A 20641-nucleotide genomic window follows, 5' to 3' on the forward strand; every position below is an offset into this window, starting at 1 on the left:
ATTTTTTCTTCTCTGATGACACGGACCTATTCCAAGATGACAATATCAGGATTCATGGGGCTGGAACTGTGAAAGGGTTCAGGGTTCAGGGAGCATGAGATCATCATTTTCACACATGGATTGAGAGAGTTCACCACAGAGTCCAGACCTTAACCTCATTGAGAGTCTTTGGGATGCGCTGGAGAAGGCTTTGTGCAGTGGTCAGACTCTACCATCATCAATGCTGCAAGATCTTGGTAAAAAATTATTGCAACACTGGATTAAAATAAATCATGTGACACTGCAGAAGCTTATCGAAACAATGCCACAGTGAATGTGTGCCGCAATCAAAGCTAAAGGTGATCCAACAAAACGAGTGTGACCTTTTTTTGTGGTGGCAACTGTTTTTTTTCTGCCCAGTGTAAATAAATGGCAGGAAGATGCTTTCCTCTTAGTACCAGAGTCTAGTGTCAGAGCTCAGAGCCCTCATTAGCATCTAGATCTGATTTTAATTTTTTTCCCTTTGAGATTCCTGAAATGTCGCTGTCTGCTTGTAAAGTTTCACACAAAAATATAGCAGTATATCATTCAGATTTATTTTATACTTCCAATTACAAAAAATGTCTTTAAAAGTCCTCACAAAGACAAGCAGTCCAGTCTGTCCAACACTCCTTCAGTTCATCGTAGCTGTAAAGAGTACATGTCTGTGTGAGTACTGGACCAGCTTGAGACCCCACAGGGTTATGATGCTTATTGAAGTCCTTCCTTACGACTGCCTCTGTGTGAACCCCCAGTTTGTTTTGTGTGTGTCTGTGTATATGTGTGTGTATAGGAACACACAGGCACTGGCTAGAGTTTTCTTTTAAACCCATTAGGGCCACATGGGTGTGAGCATCACTTGTGGCCCCTGGATGGAGCTGTCCAGGCTGGACCGGGTCAGATGTGGAGGGACACAGGTGGCACTGAAGCATCAAAAGTTTGGGGACACCTAGCTTTAAGAAAAGGTGTTGATTTTGCCAGTTTACAATAACTTAACATGTTAAAGACTATTAACACACACGTAAACATTTGTGACTAAAAGCTAAAAAAAAAAAAAAAACAGGTTTTCCCAAGAAAAGTGTCTATATGTGTGAACAAGTATTTTGTAATGTAATATTAAACTGCACAGTCAATTCACAATAAACTGGACACCTTGTAGTTCTATAATTACTGTAGTTGTGTGTCTGTTTCTCTGCACACCGTATTTTTCATACTATAAGGTGCACTTAAAATCCTTTAATTTTCCCAAAAATCATCAGTGCGCCTTAATTCTTAAAGTCTTATGTATGAATTTCACCAGTCAGGTTCTAAGTAGTAATAGCATTAGCCAATATCCGCTATTTGCCTGTTCAGAGGTGAGTATTACCAGACTGTAGCCTACTTCTAACCCAGGCTAGCACTGCTGTAGCAACATTAGCATTACCTGCTGTCTGCGATAAGCGCTTGCTCTTTAGCCGTTCAGAGGGAAGTATATCGAACTGTAGCCTGCAACTAAGGCTGGCTAGCACTGCTGTAGCAGCATTAGCATTACCTGCTAACCACGCTAGCTCTTTGGCCTTTCAGAAAATAGACTTTCATTGATTGTGTGCCTTATAGTGGGAAAATTGCAGTACTTTACTATTTTCCTTTTACCCTGTTCTTCGATGGTCCGGACCCCACAGGACCACCACAGAGCAGCTATTATTTGAGTGGTGGGTCATTCTCAGCACTGCAGCGACTGTACTGGCATGGTGGTGGTAAGTGGCTCAGACACAGCAGTGCTGCTGGAGTTTTTAAACACTTTAGTGTCACTGCTGGACTGAGAATAGTCCACCAATCAGAAATATCGAGCCAAAAGTCTCTTGTGATCACTGAGGAAATACTTGAGGATGACAAACCCAATTGTGCAGCAACAGATTCAGAGCTTCTGGTTTTGACTTCTTGGCATCTACAAGGTGAAGCAGCTATATGTTGAAAAAAATGACCCACCAGCCAAATAATAACTGCTCTGTGGTGGTCCTGTGGGGACCCTGAATAACAGGTCGAAAGGAGGATAATAAAGTCAGACCTGCCAACTGTGAAATAACCTTAAATGGCAGGGTTATTGTATAAAAATAAAGTGCTCTAATTGGCAGAAAGCACTCTGCTTATGCACAGATCTCTATGACTCAATCAACTTCAACAACAACTTCAGTAAAACTAGAGAATTGTGACATAGTTTAGGACAGAACCGTACAAGCGTACTAGAAGGTCAAAATGCGTACCAACTAAAGAAACGTGAGATAGTTAAGAATAGAACCGTACAAGCATACTAAGAGGTCAAAATGCGTACCTGTTCAGCAAAATGCAGGTCTGTAAAGTACGCAGAGAAACAGAAACAGAACTACAGTCTGTGGCTACAGAGCTACAAAGAGCACATACATGCACAGTATGTGCAATTGCAAAAAGGTGGTCATTATTATGCTGTGACTTGACTGTGTATTTCCTACTGTTTTAAAATGTGTTTCCTCATATTTAATCTGGGTCTGTCCCATTAAGCAGAAATTCTCAGGTGGCCATATAACCTAATGCAAAAAAGGGGCGGTCCAATAGAAATAATCCTATATCTAACCGATCAGGATTGATGTAGTGTGGGAGGGTGTGATAGGGTGCAGGGGTGGGAGGGGGGTGAGTGTGTATCATAAGCAGGCGACATGGATGGGTGCGGAGGAATAGATGGGGTACCCCAGTGGGGGGTCGGCCGCCTGCACAGTGAGGTTCCTCAGCATTACGGGGTGAGCCTGGATGCTGTAGCGTTCCTCATCATCGTTTGTGGCGTAGAGCAGCTCCCAGGACAGATTTGCCCACTGACCCCGAACACACTCCTCGTTCAGGACACCGACCTGCACCAGGTTCTCCTGCAGGGACAGCACGCGGCCCGTATACGTACCCTACACACACAAACACACACACACAGACACCCACAGTTGATATCTACTCCTTTAAAGTTATCAGGGGTTAAACTCAGAAGGTGTGCAGGCTTACCATGGTGAGATCCTGTCCGAGAGAGAAGAGGAAAGGCTTCTCCTGGACAACGCTGTCGTGCCAGCCGCGCTCTGTCACCAGACCGATGAACCAGTCATTGTGGTAATCCTGTAGAGTCGTGTACAGCTCCTCCAGACTCTCCACTGGGCCAAGAGATGCCTGGTCTATTAGCAACTTAACACTGTACCTAAACACACACACACACACACAAATACTTTACAAAGCTTTGCCATAACAAAATTAAATAAATAAAGACAGTATAATGGTATTTTCATGCAAGAAAGTTCAAACAAGTGTCTTCACCAAGGTCCATGTCTTAGTTTTATTGTGTGTATTTGATCCGGTTAAGGTAGTTCTATGTAGTAGAACTTTACTACATCCTGTCGTCATCAGCTACATGGGCGGAGTCTCTCTATATTTTATATAAATCAGTTTGTAGAATGTTCATCATGTCATGAGTTCAGCGAGATGCTTTGCTTTCACCTCACACAGAATGAGTGTAAAAATTCTCCTCAGATTCCTTTTATTTTTGCTTTTTTAAATACTCGTTAATCTACTGTTACAGTAAATAAATTAAAACCCAGTCTAATTGTTTGTATTCTAACTGCTGCATGATGCACATGCACACCAAAGGGAGTTGGATTTTGGCACAACACCAAAAGTTTTTCCTCTGGTTTGTTTAAAGACTGCTTCAACTTCTTGCCATGTGGGTCAGCCAGACATTTTCCTGTTCCAGTTTTCCAAAAGTCTTTTAAAGTCTTCTAAAGAAAAGACTCTGAATGGGCTGTGAGTTGTGTCAATGAGTACAGTAACAAAATCAGTATCTGCCCTGCTTTACTACAGACAAAGGACATTGTAAATTGACCAATCCATTTCCAAAGCTCAGTTTATTTTTATTGCTACTTATCAGCTGTAAGCTGTTAACTAAATAACCCTTTTTTCTAAACAATATATTGATATATAGATATATATAGACTTTTTTCAGGTTTTTAGTTAATTTGTTTATCTTAAAGATCTCGTCAGTTTACTGCAACATTTTGTACACTGGATTTTGTACCATTTCCGGTAACTGACTGAACCTAAGGAGCTTAAATAGCAAAAATAGAGGGGAAAAATGGGGATGTTCTAAACCTTTTGACCGATACTGTATATGTTTTTTTCATAAGAAAACATCAGACATTAACATTTTTATCAGCAAACTAGAGTCTGTTGCTCGGGGCAGCTCTATCAGGGCAAAAATATTATGTCCTGATTTTCTGGTGTTTTCCTAGGTCATTCCATCTTTCATTTTACTGCCAGAGCATGTCTATGGAGTGCAGGACAGCAGACTTCTGCATCTGTTAGTGATAAGTGTAGCTGAAATAGCTGTAAAATGCACAATAGGTGGCGCTATACACACCTAAAAGCCCTGAGGGTGAGCTGATGCAGCTCTTTATTGGCTCTAAGCCAGTCGAGTCCGTCGGATAACGGGGCGTCGCCACAGTAAACCCTGAACAGCAGGCTGGGGCTGGGCACCGCAGCGTCCGCTCCCAGCGCCACCAAACACGACAGCGCCACCTGGCTGTACAGCCCCCTCAGAACCTGGTCCTCCTGCAGAGCCCTACACACCTGCAGGAACATCAAAGTATACAGGTGAGGTGGAGAAGAAATGTTTAAAGCTGCATAAAAGTGATTTATAAGCAGATTTAGATTAATAAAGCAGTTAAAATGGAGCACAATTAAAGAACAGGTAGCATATAAATTTCATTTCAATGAATTTCAATTCATTTTACTTTTTTAAAATAAGAGTTATATAATATATAACAGTAACCCCATGCACACTCCCTATAGTCCACATGTGTAAACTAAGCTGCAAAATCAGCCTGTTTTGATTAATTTACAAAAATGACAAATAGCCTTCTATGTTAAACCGAATAAATAAAAAGACATTAGAAAATATTTTATCATTTACACAGAAATATGACAAACTTATTTTAAGTCATACTGAGAAAAGCCGAAAGGTAGCTAGAAAACGGCGTGATTATGTTCATTTTTACTTAATTTAGGACTAAATTAATCAATCATTCATAAGGTACCATGCTCTGCATCAGTTTACTTTTTTTTTTTTTTTCCCCAAAAATCGTCTGCCTTTCTCTGTGTAAATCCCAACCTAGCTAATTGCATGTTACTTCAAGTAGCACTGTTGAAGTAAATGTAAGATTAGAATAGCACTGTTGAAGTTAACGTATGTTTAGAATAGCACTGTTGATGTAAATGTGTGACTATGGTAGCACTAATGAGGTAAATATACTGTGATTTGTTGTTCTGTCTGCTGGGATACGAAAAATGTTCAATAAATATTTTAAATTATTAAAAGCAAAATACATTTAGGCTATTTAATATAATTTTGAAAAGAAAATGATAAACTTATGAAAACCTGACAGATGAAATACTCCATTTTGTTCAGTTTAAAAAAAAACAATTTTGGTGCATCCCTACAAAAAAAAGACATCTGGAACAGAATTGAACAGTTCATCTCAATTAGTGATCTAGCGAAAGTCTTTAGTGTGAACTTTTTAATAATGATGTTTGTGTTCAGATGCTTTAAGGAAACCTGGCTCTTGCACACCTGTTCAGGTTCCCCCTCCCAGAAGCCTTGCATGACCATCCGGGACAGGCAGAAATGGAACCACTCCTCAGGGAAGCAGGGACGAAGGGCTTGGAGCCTGGAGGGGGGCAAGGGGGCATTCATCCAGGCTGTGGGCAGGGAGAGGCTCTCTGAGTGTGGGCAGGAGAAGTTGAGGGGCTGGGTGGGATCTATAAACGTGGTGGTGGTGATGTTAGTGGTTACAGTAGGGATTTGGTTCTCCCTGCCTTTGTCCGTTGCAGGCAGGCCGAGTCCCATGCCGAGGCCCAATCCCAGCGGCCTCAGCGTGGGCAGAGACGCCAGTGCCATGTTCTCATACAGACTGTGTATTTCTGCAGAACCGGGCAGAGAGAAGCCAGGCTCTAGCCCAGTCTGACTCTGTTCTGTCCGCACCATTATCATCTTAACCGGCTTTCTTGCTGGAACAGGTCCAAAAAGGTCGTCCTCGTCCGACCAATCAGCAAATGAGGACAAGCTGGAGCTGTCCCGTCCCCTCAGATTAGGAGAAGATGAGGAGTCAGGATGCCCCTGAGAGGCCACAGGCATTTTCACGTCACCCGGGCCAGGAGGCTCAGGATGCTGGGAGTTTTGAGACTTGCGTCCAGAAGCCTGCAGGGAGTGGCCTTTGGCCCTGCGGATGCTGTAGGCCTTGTCCTGGAGACATTGGCGCAGCAAAATCCACAGCAGGGTCTTCAGAAAGTCTGAGCGGAGGTGGCACAAGTGGTCGGGCGAGTCGATTATGCCCGTCAAAACATTCCGGGCATCAGAGTAGACCCGGACAGGCAGGGCAGAGCAGGGCGTGAGGGAGTTCTCCCAGTGCGCGTTCAGGAAACGCAGGAAACGACCTGGACGTTCAAGTCGATCAAATGCACCTTCAAACACCTCGTCCACTCGTCTGGCCTCCACTGTGTGACAGGACGTCTCCTGCAGCTCCAAACCCTAAAAATAAAAGAAAGAACATCAGTTTAAACAGGCGTGCAACTAAGACATATTTTTGTAGTTCGATTACTTGGAGAACTTGATGTTGACGTACCTATATTTACTTATATATACCTATATAAAAACTACAAACAAAAATTTACAGGAGACACATTCAACACACTGGATGTTGTTATTTTCAGAAATTCTCCTTAAACCTGTCTTTTATTGAGATGTAAATATTAACTGACAATACTTCTAAAATTGAATCAGTCTCTTCTATTGCAAGGAAGTTTTTTTGTAATAATTGTAATTTAATTGTAAAATGCCATTAAGTCTTTCTGTTATTTCTATATTATACATCTATTGGCAGAATCATGTTGTGAGGATGCATCATATTCAAACCAAAAAACAGATTAATAAAAGGATGGTACAGAATAAAGAGATGACACAAGACAACCTGAGTGGTAGAAGAACAAAAATATAAATGTTTTCAACCTGTGGCTCTGCAAGGGGGCTGTAGGTCAAAATTCTTTTTTCTATTTAGCAAAGGAAAAAAAAAACAATATATAGATAGTTCAGCAAATGTAACATGTGCCAAGCAAGCATAGATCAAGCAGAAATCCAAACAAAGGAAATACAGCAGTGAATACCCAGTACTAGGCTTCACATGCACAGGAACAGAAAAGGATGACGTTGATGTTTGTGCTGTGTTTGGTTTTAAACAGCAAATAAAATATTCTGGGGTATGGAAAGTTTTGTTGTGAGTTACGTGGGCAAAAGGTTCAGAACCCTTGCTCTAGAGCAGGGGTGTCCAAAATGTTCTTGTTCGGGCCAAAAGGAGAAACATATGTGCAGTCACAGGCCACAGACTATAATGAAACATACTACTTTTAATAATACATTTTCTTGATTACTATCATTTACACGTCATTAAGTTGGCTTGGAAAAGCCAACTTATTGTTCTTCGTAATCTTCTTATTTTTTTTATTATTATTATTATTATTATTATTAAGTTGGCTTGGAAAAGCCAACTTACTGTTCTTCTTATTCTTCTTATTATTATTAAGTTGGCTTGTCAAAGCCAACTTATAGTTCTTCTTATTCTTCTTATTAAGTTGGCTTGGAAAAGCCAACTTACTGTTCTTCTTATTCTTCTTATTATTATTATTATTATTATTATTATTATTATTCTACGCTAAAATTTCTCAACGCTACTCCTCCTACAGTTTTCGAGCTAGAACCACCAAACTTCACAGGATGGTAGAACCCATAGCCACTTAAGTTGCTTGTGCTTTTCTAAGCGATCGGAGAACCAGGGTTCTAGCACGGTTCCGTCAAAGTCACTTTTTTCCCCATAGACTTCCATTCACACTTTTTTCAAACTGCTCTAAAAGTCACAATTTTCAAGCTAGAACCACGAAATTCACAAGACATACAGAACTTGCAGAGACGTTTCAGACGATATGCTGATCTCACCGATACGATTTACGGTTTTCGTAAAATTATCGTACGAACTTTCCCCATAGGAATGAATGGGCGGAATGTTGGCCATCTCACACACACCAGCCGATCCTGCGCACGGCCCCCCTCTCTGCCCTGCTCCTCAGTACTGTATCTGTATGGAGAAGAGACTGCTGAACACAACCCACACCAGAACCAATAACACACTACACACACACCCCACTACACACCACACAAACCCCACACCCCACACACTCTACACACCCCACACACTCCACACCACACATACCCCACACCACACACTCCACACTTCACACCCCACTCCACAGCCCACACCACACACACTCTACACCCCACACACACCCCACAGCACACACAGTCCACAGCCCACACTACACACACCCCACACACACCACACATACACCACACCACACACACTTCAAACCACACATACCCCACACCACACACACGCACACACCACACATACACCACACCACACACACTTCAAACCACACATACCCCACACCACACACACGCACGCACACACCACACATACACCACACCACACACACTTCAAACCACACATACCCCACACCACACACACTTCAAACCACACACACCCCACACCACACACACGCACACACCACACACACTTCAAACCACACATACCCCACACCACACACTTCACACCCCACACCACACACACTCCACTCACTCACCACACGACACACAGTCCACTCCCCACACTCACTCCACACCACACAAACTCCACAGTCCACACCACACACACACCCCACACCACACACAGTCTACACCCCACACTACACCCACTCCACAGCCCACACCACACACTCTACACACCACACACACCCCACACCACACACTCTACACACCCCACACACTCCACACCCCACGCACTCCACACCACAAACACTTCAAACCACACATACCCCACACCACACACGCTTCAAACCACACATAACCCACACCACACACATACTCCACACCACACAAACTCCACAGTCCACACCACACACACTCTACACACCACACACAGTCCACACCTCACACTACAAACACTCCACACCACACCCTACACACATTCCACACCACACATACCCCACACCACACACACTCCACACCACACAAACCCCACACAACACACACTTCAAACCACACATACCCCACACCACACACACTTCAAACCACACATACCCCACACCACACACACACCACACACCACACACACTCACCACACGACATACAGTCCACTCCCCACACTCACTCCACACCACACATACTCCACACCACACACACGCACACACCACACATACACCACACCACACACACTCCACATCACAAATACCACAAACCACACACTTCACACCCCACACCACACACACTCACCACACGACACACAGTCCACTCCCCACACTCACTCCACACCACACAAACTCCACAGTCCACACCACACACACTCTACACACCACACACACCCCACACCACACACAGTCTACACCCCACACTACACACACTCCACACCACACCCTACACACATTCCACACCACACATACCCCACACCAAACACACTCCACCCCACACACCACACACACTACACACCACACACAGTCTACACCCCACACTACACACACTCCACACCACGCCCTACACACATTCCACACCACACATACCCCACACCACACACAATCCACACCACACAAACCCCACACCACACACACTTTAAACCACACACACTCCACAGCTCACATAGCCCACACCACACACACTCCACCCCACACACACTTCATACCCCACACCACACACACTTTAAACCACACACACTCCACAGCTCACATACCCCACACCACACACACTCCATCCCACACATACCACACACAATTCACACAACACCACACACTCCACACCACACATACCCCACACCACACACACTTTAAACCACACACACACTCGATAGCTCATATACCCCACACCACACATACCCCACACCCCAAACACTCCATACCACACACACACTCCACAGCTCACATACCTCACACCACGCACACTCCACCCCAAACATACCACACACTTCACACCCCACACCACACATACCCCACACACTCCATACCACACACACTCCACAGCTCACATACCCCACACCATACACACTCCACCCCACACACTTCACACCACACATACCCCACACCACACACACTCCACCCCACACACACTTCATACAACACAACACACACACTTTAAACCACACACACTCCACAGCTCACATACCCCACACCACACACACTCCACCCCACACATACCACACACAATTCACACAACACCACACACTCCACACCACACATACCCCACACCACACACACTTTAAACCACACACACACTCGATAGCTCATATACCCCACACCACACACACTTCACACCACACGTACCCCACACCCCACACACTCCATACCACACACACACTCCACAGCTCACATACCTCACACCACGCACACTCCACCCCAAACATACCACACACTTCACACCCCACACCACACATACCCCACACACTCCATACCACACACACTCCACAGCTCACATACCCCACACCATACACACTCCACCCCACACACACTTCACACCACACATACCCCACACCACACACACTCCACCCCACACACACTTCATACAACACAACACACACACGTTAAACCACACACACTCCACAGCTCACATACCCCACACCACACACACTCCACCCCACACATACCACACACAATTCACACAACACCACACACTCCACACCACACATACCCCACACCACACACACTTTAAACCACACGCACACTCGATAGCTCATATACCCCACACCACACACACTTCACACCACACATACCCCACACCCCACACACTCCATACCACACACACACTCCACAGCTCACATACCTCACACCACACACACTCCACCCCAAACATACCACACACCCCACACCACACATACCCCACACTCTCCATACCACACACACACTCCACAGCTCACATACCCCACACCATACACACTCCACCCCACACATACCACACACACTTCCCACACCACACAAACCCCACACTCTCCATACCACGCACACACTCCACAGCTCACATACCCCACACCATAAACACTCCACCCCACACACACTTCACACCACACATACCCCACACCACACACACTCCACACCTGACACAAACCCCACACTCCACCACACATACGCCACACCACACACACTCCACACCACACATACTCCACACACCACACCACACTCTCTACACACCACACCACACACACTCCACAACACACACACTCCACACCTGATACACACAACTCACCCCACACTCCACCACACATACACCACACTCCACACCACATTCCAAACACACCACACCAAACACACTCCACAACCCACTCCACACCCCACACACTCCACACCACACACACACTACACAACTTAGTAACTATTTGACAAGCCAACTTAAAGTTCGTTCACGAACTTTGCCTTTTCTAGTTAAGTTGGCTTGGAAAAGCCAACTTACTGTTCTTCGTAATCTTCTTATTATTATTATTATTATTATTATTATTCCGCGCTCAAATTTCTATACGCATCTCCTCCTAGGGCTTTTGACGTAGAATCACGAAATTTTGCAGTATCGTAGGACCTATACCCGATTAGGTTGCTTGTGCTTTTTTAAGCGATACATCGTACGGTTTTCGTAAAAACTTCGTAAACGTACGCTTTTTTTTCCCATAGGAAATGAATGGGGGACAACTTTGAACGTTTGTGTAGGTAACAATTTTTGACATACAAAGACAAAAATCGGACGGTCTATAGAACTTACCGCGTTCTTTCCGAAAATTTTAACGTTTCGACGATACGTCGTACGGTTTTCGTACAAATGTCGTACGAAGTTTTCCCATAGAAATGAATGGGGGGCCCAGAGTTCCATCTCACACACGAGCAGCTCTGCGCACGGAACCCCTTCTCTCCCCTGCTCCTCCAGTACTGTGAGTGTATGGAGGAGCAGCTGTATGGAGCAGCTATCAGTCAAAAGTTTGGACACCCCGGCACCCCAGCCAGGGCTTAGCAACCACCTAATAACTGCTTAGCAACCACCTTAGCAACCACCTGGAAAACGTTAGCAACTGCCTAGCAACCACTTAGCAACACCTTAGCAACCACCTGGAAAACGTTAGCAACTGCCTAGCAACCACTTAGCAACTGCCTAGCAACCACTTGGAAAACGTTAGCAACTGCCTAGCAACCACCTGGAATACGTTAGCAACTGCCTAGCAACCACTTAGCAACCACCTGGAAAACGTTAGCAACTGCCTAGCAACCACTGAGCAACCACCTGGAAAACGTTAGCAACTGCCTAGCAACCACTTAGCAACTGCCTAGCAACCACCTGGAATACGTTAGCAACTGCCTAGCAACCACTTAGCAACCACCTGGAAAACGTTAGCAACTGCCTAGCAACAACTTAGCAACTGCCTAGCAACCACCTGGAAAATGTTAGCAACTGCCTAGCAACCACTTAGCAACCACCTGGAAAACGTTAGCAACTGCCTAGCAACCACTTAGCAACTGCCTAGCAACCACTTGGAAAACGTTAGCAACTGCCTAGCAACCACTTAGCAACTGCCTAGCAACCACCTGGAAAACGTTAGCAACTGCCTAGCAACCACTTAGCAACCACCTGGAAAACGTTAGCAACTGCCTAGCAACCACTTAGCAACTGCCTAGCAACCACTTGGAAAACGTTAGCAACTGCCTAGCAACCACTTAGCAACTGCCTAGCAACCACCTGGAATAGGTTAGCAACTGCCTAGCAACCACTTAGCAACCACCTGGAAAACGTTAGCAACTGCCTAGCAACCACTGAGCAACCACCTGGAAAACGTTAGCAACTGCCTAGCAACCACTTAGCAACTGCCTAACAACCACCTGGAAAACGTTAGCAACTGCCTAGCAACCACTTAGCAACCACCTGGAAAACGTTAGCAACTGCCTAGCAACCACTTAGCAACTGCCTAGCAACCACTTGGAAAACGTTAGCAACTGCCTAGCAACCACTTAGCAACTGCCTAGCAACCACCTGGAAAACGTTAGCAACTGCCAAGCAACCACTTAGCAACCACCTGGAAAACGTTAGCAACTGCCTAGCAACCACTTAGCAGCTGCCTAGCAACCACCTGGAATATGTTAGCAACTACCTAGCAACCACTTAGCAACCACTAGGAAAACGTTAGCAACTGCCTAGCAACCACTTAGGAACCACTTTAGAAATGATAGCAACTGCCTAGCAACCAGTTAGCAACCACTTAGCAACCACCTGGAAAACGTTAGCAACTGCCTAGCAACCACTTAGCAACTGCCTAGCAACCACTTGGAAAACGTTAGCAACTGCCTAGCAACCACTTAGCAACTGCCTAGCAACCACTTAGCAACTGCCTAGCAACCACCTGGAAAACGTTAGCAACTGCCTAGCAACCACTTAGCAACCACCTGGAAAACGTTAGCAACTGCCTAGCAACCACTTAGCAGCTGCCTAGCAACCACCTGGAATATGTTAGCAACTACCTAGCAACCACCTGGAAAATGTTAGCAACTGCCTAGCAACCACTTAGCAACTGCCTAGCAACCACTTGGAAAACGTTAGCAACTGCCTAGCAACCACTTAGCAACTGCCTAGCAACACCTTAGCAACCACCCTGGATACCATAGCAACACCTTAGCAACCACCCTGGATACCATAGCAACACCTTAGCAACCACCTAGCAACTCCTTAGCAACCACCCTGGATACCATAGCAACACCTTAGCAACCACCTAGCAACACCTCAGCAACCACCCCAGATACTATAGCAACACCTTAGCAACCACCTGGAAAGTTTTTAGATTTCAGCATGTAACCAAAAGTTTTAGATTTCAGCACTTAACCAAAATTTTTTAGATTTCAACATTTAACCAAAAGTTTTTAGATTTCAGCATTTAACCAAAAGTTTCGAGATTTCAACATGAAAACAAACGTTTTAAGATTTCAGCGTTTAACCAAAAGTTTTTAGATTTCAGCTGTTAAACAAACGTTTTAAGATTTCAGTGTTTAACCAAAAGTTTTTGGATTTCAGCATCTTACAAAACATTTCTAGATGTAAGCAATTAACCAAAGGTTTTTAGATTTCAGCGTTTAACCAAATGTTTTTAGATTTAAGCGTTTAACCAAACGTTTTTAGATTACAGCGTTTTTGGTATTTAGCTTTTAGCCAAAAGTTAACAGCATAGCAACGACTCTTCACACTCTTCAGACAGAAACAGCTTTTTAAGTTTCTGTCAACCATTTTAACTTTTCAACGTTATTAGCGCTCTTTTCCAAGCCAACTTAAAGTTCGTTCACGAACTTTGCCTTTTCTAGTTATTATTATTATTCTACGCTAAAATTTCTCAACGCTACTCCTCCTACAGTTTTCGAGCTAGAACCACCAAACTTCACAAGATGGTAGAACCCATAGCCACTTAAGTTGCTTGTGCTTTTCTAAGCGATCGGAGAACCAGGGTTCTAGCATGGTTCCGTCAAAGTCACTTTTTTCCCCATAGACTTCCATTCACACTTTTTTCAAACTGCTCTAAAAGTCACAATTTTCAAGCTAGAACCACGAAATTCACAAGACATACAGAACTTGCAAAGACGTTTCAGACGATATGCTGATCTCACCGATACGATTTACGGTTTTCGTAAAATTATCGTACGAACTTTCCCCATAGGAATGAATGGGCGGAATGTTGGCCATCTCACACACACCAGCCGATCCTGCGCACGGCCCCCCTCTCTGCCCTGCTCCTCAGTACTGTATCTGTATGGAGAAGATACTGCTGAACACAACCCACACCAGAACCAATACAACACTACACACACACCACACCACACATACACCACACCACACACATCAAACCACACATACCCCACACCACACATACCCCACACCACACACACCAAACCCCACACACACCACACCCCACCACACTATACACCCCACCACACACACTCCACACACCACACCACACTCTACACAACACACACTCCACACCACACATACCCCACACCACACATACCCCACACCACACACACCAAACCCCACACACACTATACACCCCACCACACACACTCCACACACCACACCACACTCTACACAACACACACTCCACACCACACATACCCCACACCACACACACTCCACACCACACAAACTCCACAGCCCACACCACACACACACACGCACACACCACACATACACCACACCACACACACTTCAAACCACACATACCCCACACCACACACACTCCACATCACACATACCCCACACCACACACTTCACACCCCACATCACACACACTTACCACATGACACAAAGTCCACTCCCCACACTCACTCCACACAAAACATACTCCACACCACACAAACTCCACAGTCCACACCACACACACTCTACACACCACACACACCCCACACCACACACAGTCTACACCCCACACTACACACACTCCACACCACACCCTACACACATTCCACACCACACATACCCCACACCAAACACACTCCACCACACACACTACACACCACACACACCACACACAGTCTACACCCCACACTACACACACTCCACACCACACCCTACACACATTCCACACCACACATACCCCACACCAAACACACTCCACCACACACACTACACACCACACACACCCCACACCACACACAGTCTACACCCCACACTACACACACTCCACACCCTACACACATTCCACACCACACATACCCCACACCAAACACACTCCACCCCACACACCACACATACCCCACACCACACACACTTCAAACCACACATACCCCACACCACACATAATCCACACCACAAAAACCCCACACCACACACACTTTAAACCACACACACTCCACAGCTCACATAGCCCACACCACGCACACTCCACCCCACACACACTTCATACCCCACACCAACACACTTTAAACCACACACACTCCACAGCTCACATACCCCACACCACACACACTCCACCCCACACATACCACACACAATTCACACAACACCACACACTCCACACCACACATACCCCACACCACACACACTCCATACCACACACACACTCCACAGCTCACATACCCCACACCACACACACTCCACACCACACACACCCCACACCACACACAGTCTACACCCCACACTACACACACTCCACACCACACATACCCCACACCAAACACACTCCACCACACACACTACACACCACACACACCACACACAGTCTACACCCCACACTACACACACTCCACACCACACCCTACACACATTCCACACCACACATACCCCACACCAAACACACTCCACCCCACACACTCCACACCACACATACCCCACACCAAACACACTCCACACCACACACACCCCACACCACACACAATCTACACCCCACACTACACACACTCCACACCACACCCTACACACATTCCACACCACACATACCCCACACCAAACACACTCCACCCCACACACACTACACACCACACACACCCCACACCACACACAGTCTACACCCCACACTACACACACTCCACACCACACCCTACACACATTCCACACCACACATACCCCACACCAAACACACTCCACCACACATACCCCACACCACACACACTTCAAACCACACATACCCCACACCACACACAATCCACACCACACAAACCCCACACACACTTTAAACCACACACACTCCACAGCTCACATACCCCACACCACACACACTCCACACCACACATACCCCACACCACACACACTTTAAACCACACACACACTCGATACCTCATATACCCCACACCACACACACTTCACACCACACATACCCCACACCCCACACACTCCATAACACACACACACTCCACAGCTCACATACCTCACACCACGCACACTCCACCCCAAACATACCACACACTTCACACCCCACACCACACATACCCCACACTCTCCATACCACACACACACTCCACAGCTCACATACCCCACACCATACACACTCCACCCCACAGACACTTCACACCACACATACCCCACACCACACACACTCCACACCTGACACAAACCCCACACTCCACCACACATACACCACACCACACACACTCCACACCACACATACTCCACACACCACAACACACTCTCTACACACCACACCACACACACTCCATAACACACACACTCCACACCTGATACACACAACTCACCCCACACTCCACCACACATACATCACTCCACACCACATTCCAAACACACAACACCAAACACACTCCACAACCCACTCCACACCCCACACACTCCACACCACACACACACACTACTCAACTTAGTAACTATTTGACAAGCCAACTTAAAGTTCGTTCACGAACTTTGCCTTTTCTAGTTATTATTATTATTATTATTATTATTATTCTACGCTAAAATTTCTCAACGCTACTCCTCCTACAGTTTTCGAGCTAGAACCACCAAACTTCACAGGATGGTAGAACCCATAGCCACTTAAGTTGCTTGTGCTTTTCTAAGCGATCGGAGAACCAGGGTTCTAGCACGGTTCCGTCAAAGTCACTTTTTTCCCCATAGACTTCCATTCACACTTTTTTCAAACTGCTCTAAAAGTCACAATTTTCAAGCTAGAACCACGAAATTCACAAGACATACAGAACTTGCAGAGACGTTTCAGACGATATGCTGATCTCACCGATACGATTTACGGTTTTCGTAAAATTATCGTACGAACTTTCCCCATAGGAATGAATGGGCGGAATGTTGGCCATCTCACACACACCAGCCGATCCTGCGCACGGCCCCCCTCTCTGCCCTGCTCCTCAGTACTGTATCTGTATGGAGAAGATACTGCTGAACACAACCCACACCAGAACCAATACAACACTACACACACCCCACACCACACACACGCACACACCACACATACACCACACCACACACACGCACACACCACACATACACCACACCACACAAACTTCAAACCACACATACCCAACATCACACACACACCCCACACTCACCACACGACACACAGTCCACTCCCCACACTCACTCCACACCACACATACTCCACACCACACAAACTCCACAGTCCACACCACACACACACCCCACACCACACACAGTCTACACCCCACACTACACACACTCCACACCACACCCTACACACATTCCACACCACACATACCCCACACCAAACACACTCCACCCCACACACTCCACACCACACATACCCCACACCAAACACACTCCACACCACACACACCCCACACCACACACAGTCTACACCCCACACTACACACACTCCACACCACACCCTACACACATTCCACACCACACATACCCCACACCAAACACACTCCACCCCACACACCACACATACCCCACACCACACACAGTCTACACCCCACACTACACACACTCCACACCACACCCTACACACATTCCACACCACACATACCCCAAACCAAACACACTCCACCCCACACACACTACACACCACACACACCCCACACCACACACAGTCTACACCCCACACTACACACACTCCACACCACACCCTACACACATTCCACACCACACATACCCCACACCAAACACACTCCACCCCACACACCACACATACCCCACACCACACACACTTCAAACCACACATACCCCACACCACACACAATCCACACCACACAAACCCCACACCACACACAATTCACACAACACCACACACTCCACACCACACATACCCCACACCACACACACTTCAAACCACACATACCCCACACCACACACACTCCACATCACACATACCCCACACCACACACTTCACACCCCACACCACACACACTCCACTCACTCACCACACGACACACAGTCCACTCCCCACACTCACTCCACACCACACATACTCCACACCACACAAACTCCACAGTCCACACCCCACACCACACACAGTCTACACCCCACACAGTCTACACCCCACACTACACACACTCCACACCACACCCTACACACATTCCACACCACACATACCCCACACCAAACACACTCCACCCCACACACTCCACACCACACATACCCCACACCAAACACACTCCACACCACACACACCCCACACCACACACAGTCTACACCCCACACTACTCACACTCCACACCACACCCTACACACATTCCACACCACACATACCCCACACCAAACACACTCCACCCCACACACCACACATACCCCACACCACACACACTTCAAACCACACATACCCCACACCACACACAATCCACACCACACAAACCCCACACCACACACACAATTCACACAACACCACACACTCCACACCACACATACCCCACACCACACACACTTCAAACCACACATACCCCACACCACACACTCCACATCACACATACCCCACACCACACACTTCACACCCCACACCACACACACTCCACTCACTCACCACACGACACACAGTCCACTCCCCACACTCACTCCACACCACACATACTCCACACCACACAAACTCCACAGTCCACACCACACACACACACCCCACACCACACACAGTCTACACCCCACACTACACACACTCCACACCACACCCTACACACATTCCACACCACACATACCCCACACTACACACACTCCACACCACACCCTACACACATTCCACACCACACATACCCCACACCAAACACACTCCACCCCACACACCACACATACCCCACACCACACACAGTCTACACCCCACACTACACACACTCCACACCACACCCTACACACATTCCACACCACACATACCCCACACCAAACACACTCCACCCCATACACACTACACACCACACACACCCCACACCACACACAGTCTACACCCCACACTACACACACTCCACACCACACCCTACACACATTCCACACCACACATACCCCACACCAAACACACTCCACCCCACACACTACACATACCCCACACCACACACACTTCAAACCACACATACCCAACACCACACACAATCCACACCACACAAACCCCACACCACACACAATTCACACAACACCACACACTCCATACCACACATACCCCACACCACACACACTTCAAACCACACATACCCCACACCACACACACTCCACATCACACATACCCCACACCACACAATTCACACCCCACACCACACACTCCACTCACTCACCACACGACACACAGTCCACTCCCCACACTCACTCCACACCACACATACTCCACACCACACAAACTCCACAGTCCACACCACACACACCCCACACCACACACAGTCTACACCCCACACTACACACACTCCACACCACACCCTACACACACTCCACACCACACATACCCCACACCAAACACACTCCACCCCACACACTCCACACCACACATACCCCACACCAAACACACTCCACACCACACACACCCCACACCACACACAGTCTACACCCCACACTACACACACTCCACACCACACCCTACACACATTCCACACC

General features: G+C 46.8%; 1 protein-coding gene across 3 annotated transcripts in view; it reads right to left on the reverse strand.

The window, feature by feature from the left end:
• Window positions 1-553: 553 nt before the first annotated feature.
• The window catches only part of pcnx4 (pecanex 4), a 37437-nt gene continuing 17349 nt past the window's right edge, over window positions 554-20641 (reverse strand). For all 3 annotated transcript variants that reach the window (XM_015605417.3, XM_022685056.2, XM_007247554.4), the window contains exons 10-13: window positions 5630-6586; window positions 4421-4629; window positions 3022-3208; window positions 554-2927 (exon numbers count right to left, since the gene is read on the reverse strand). In XM_015605417.3, the coding sequence (XP_015460903.3) occupies window positions 2676-2927; window positions 3022-3208; window positions 4421-4629; window positions 5630-6586 (1605 nt within the window). In that variant the 3' untranslated portion in view covers window positions 554-2675. The remainder of the gene's footprint in view (window positions 2928-3021; window positions 3209-4420; window positions 4630-5629; window positions 6587-20641) is intronic.

The sequence above is a fragment of the Astyanax mexicanus genome, chromosome 7, assembly GCF_023375975.1.
Source record: "Astyanax mexicanus isolate ESR-SI-001 chromosome 7, AstMex3_surface, whole genome shotgun sequence".
Taxonomy (NCBI): Eukaryota; Metazoa; Chordata; class Actinopteri; order Characiformes; family Acestrorhamphidae; genus Astyanax; species Astyanax mexicanus.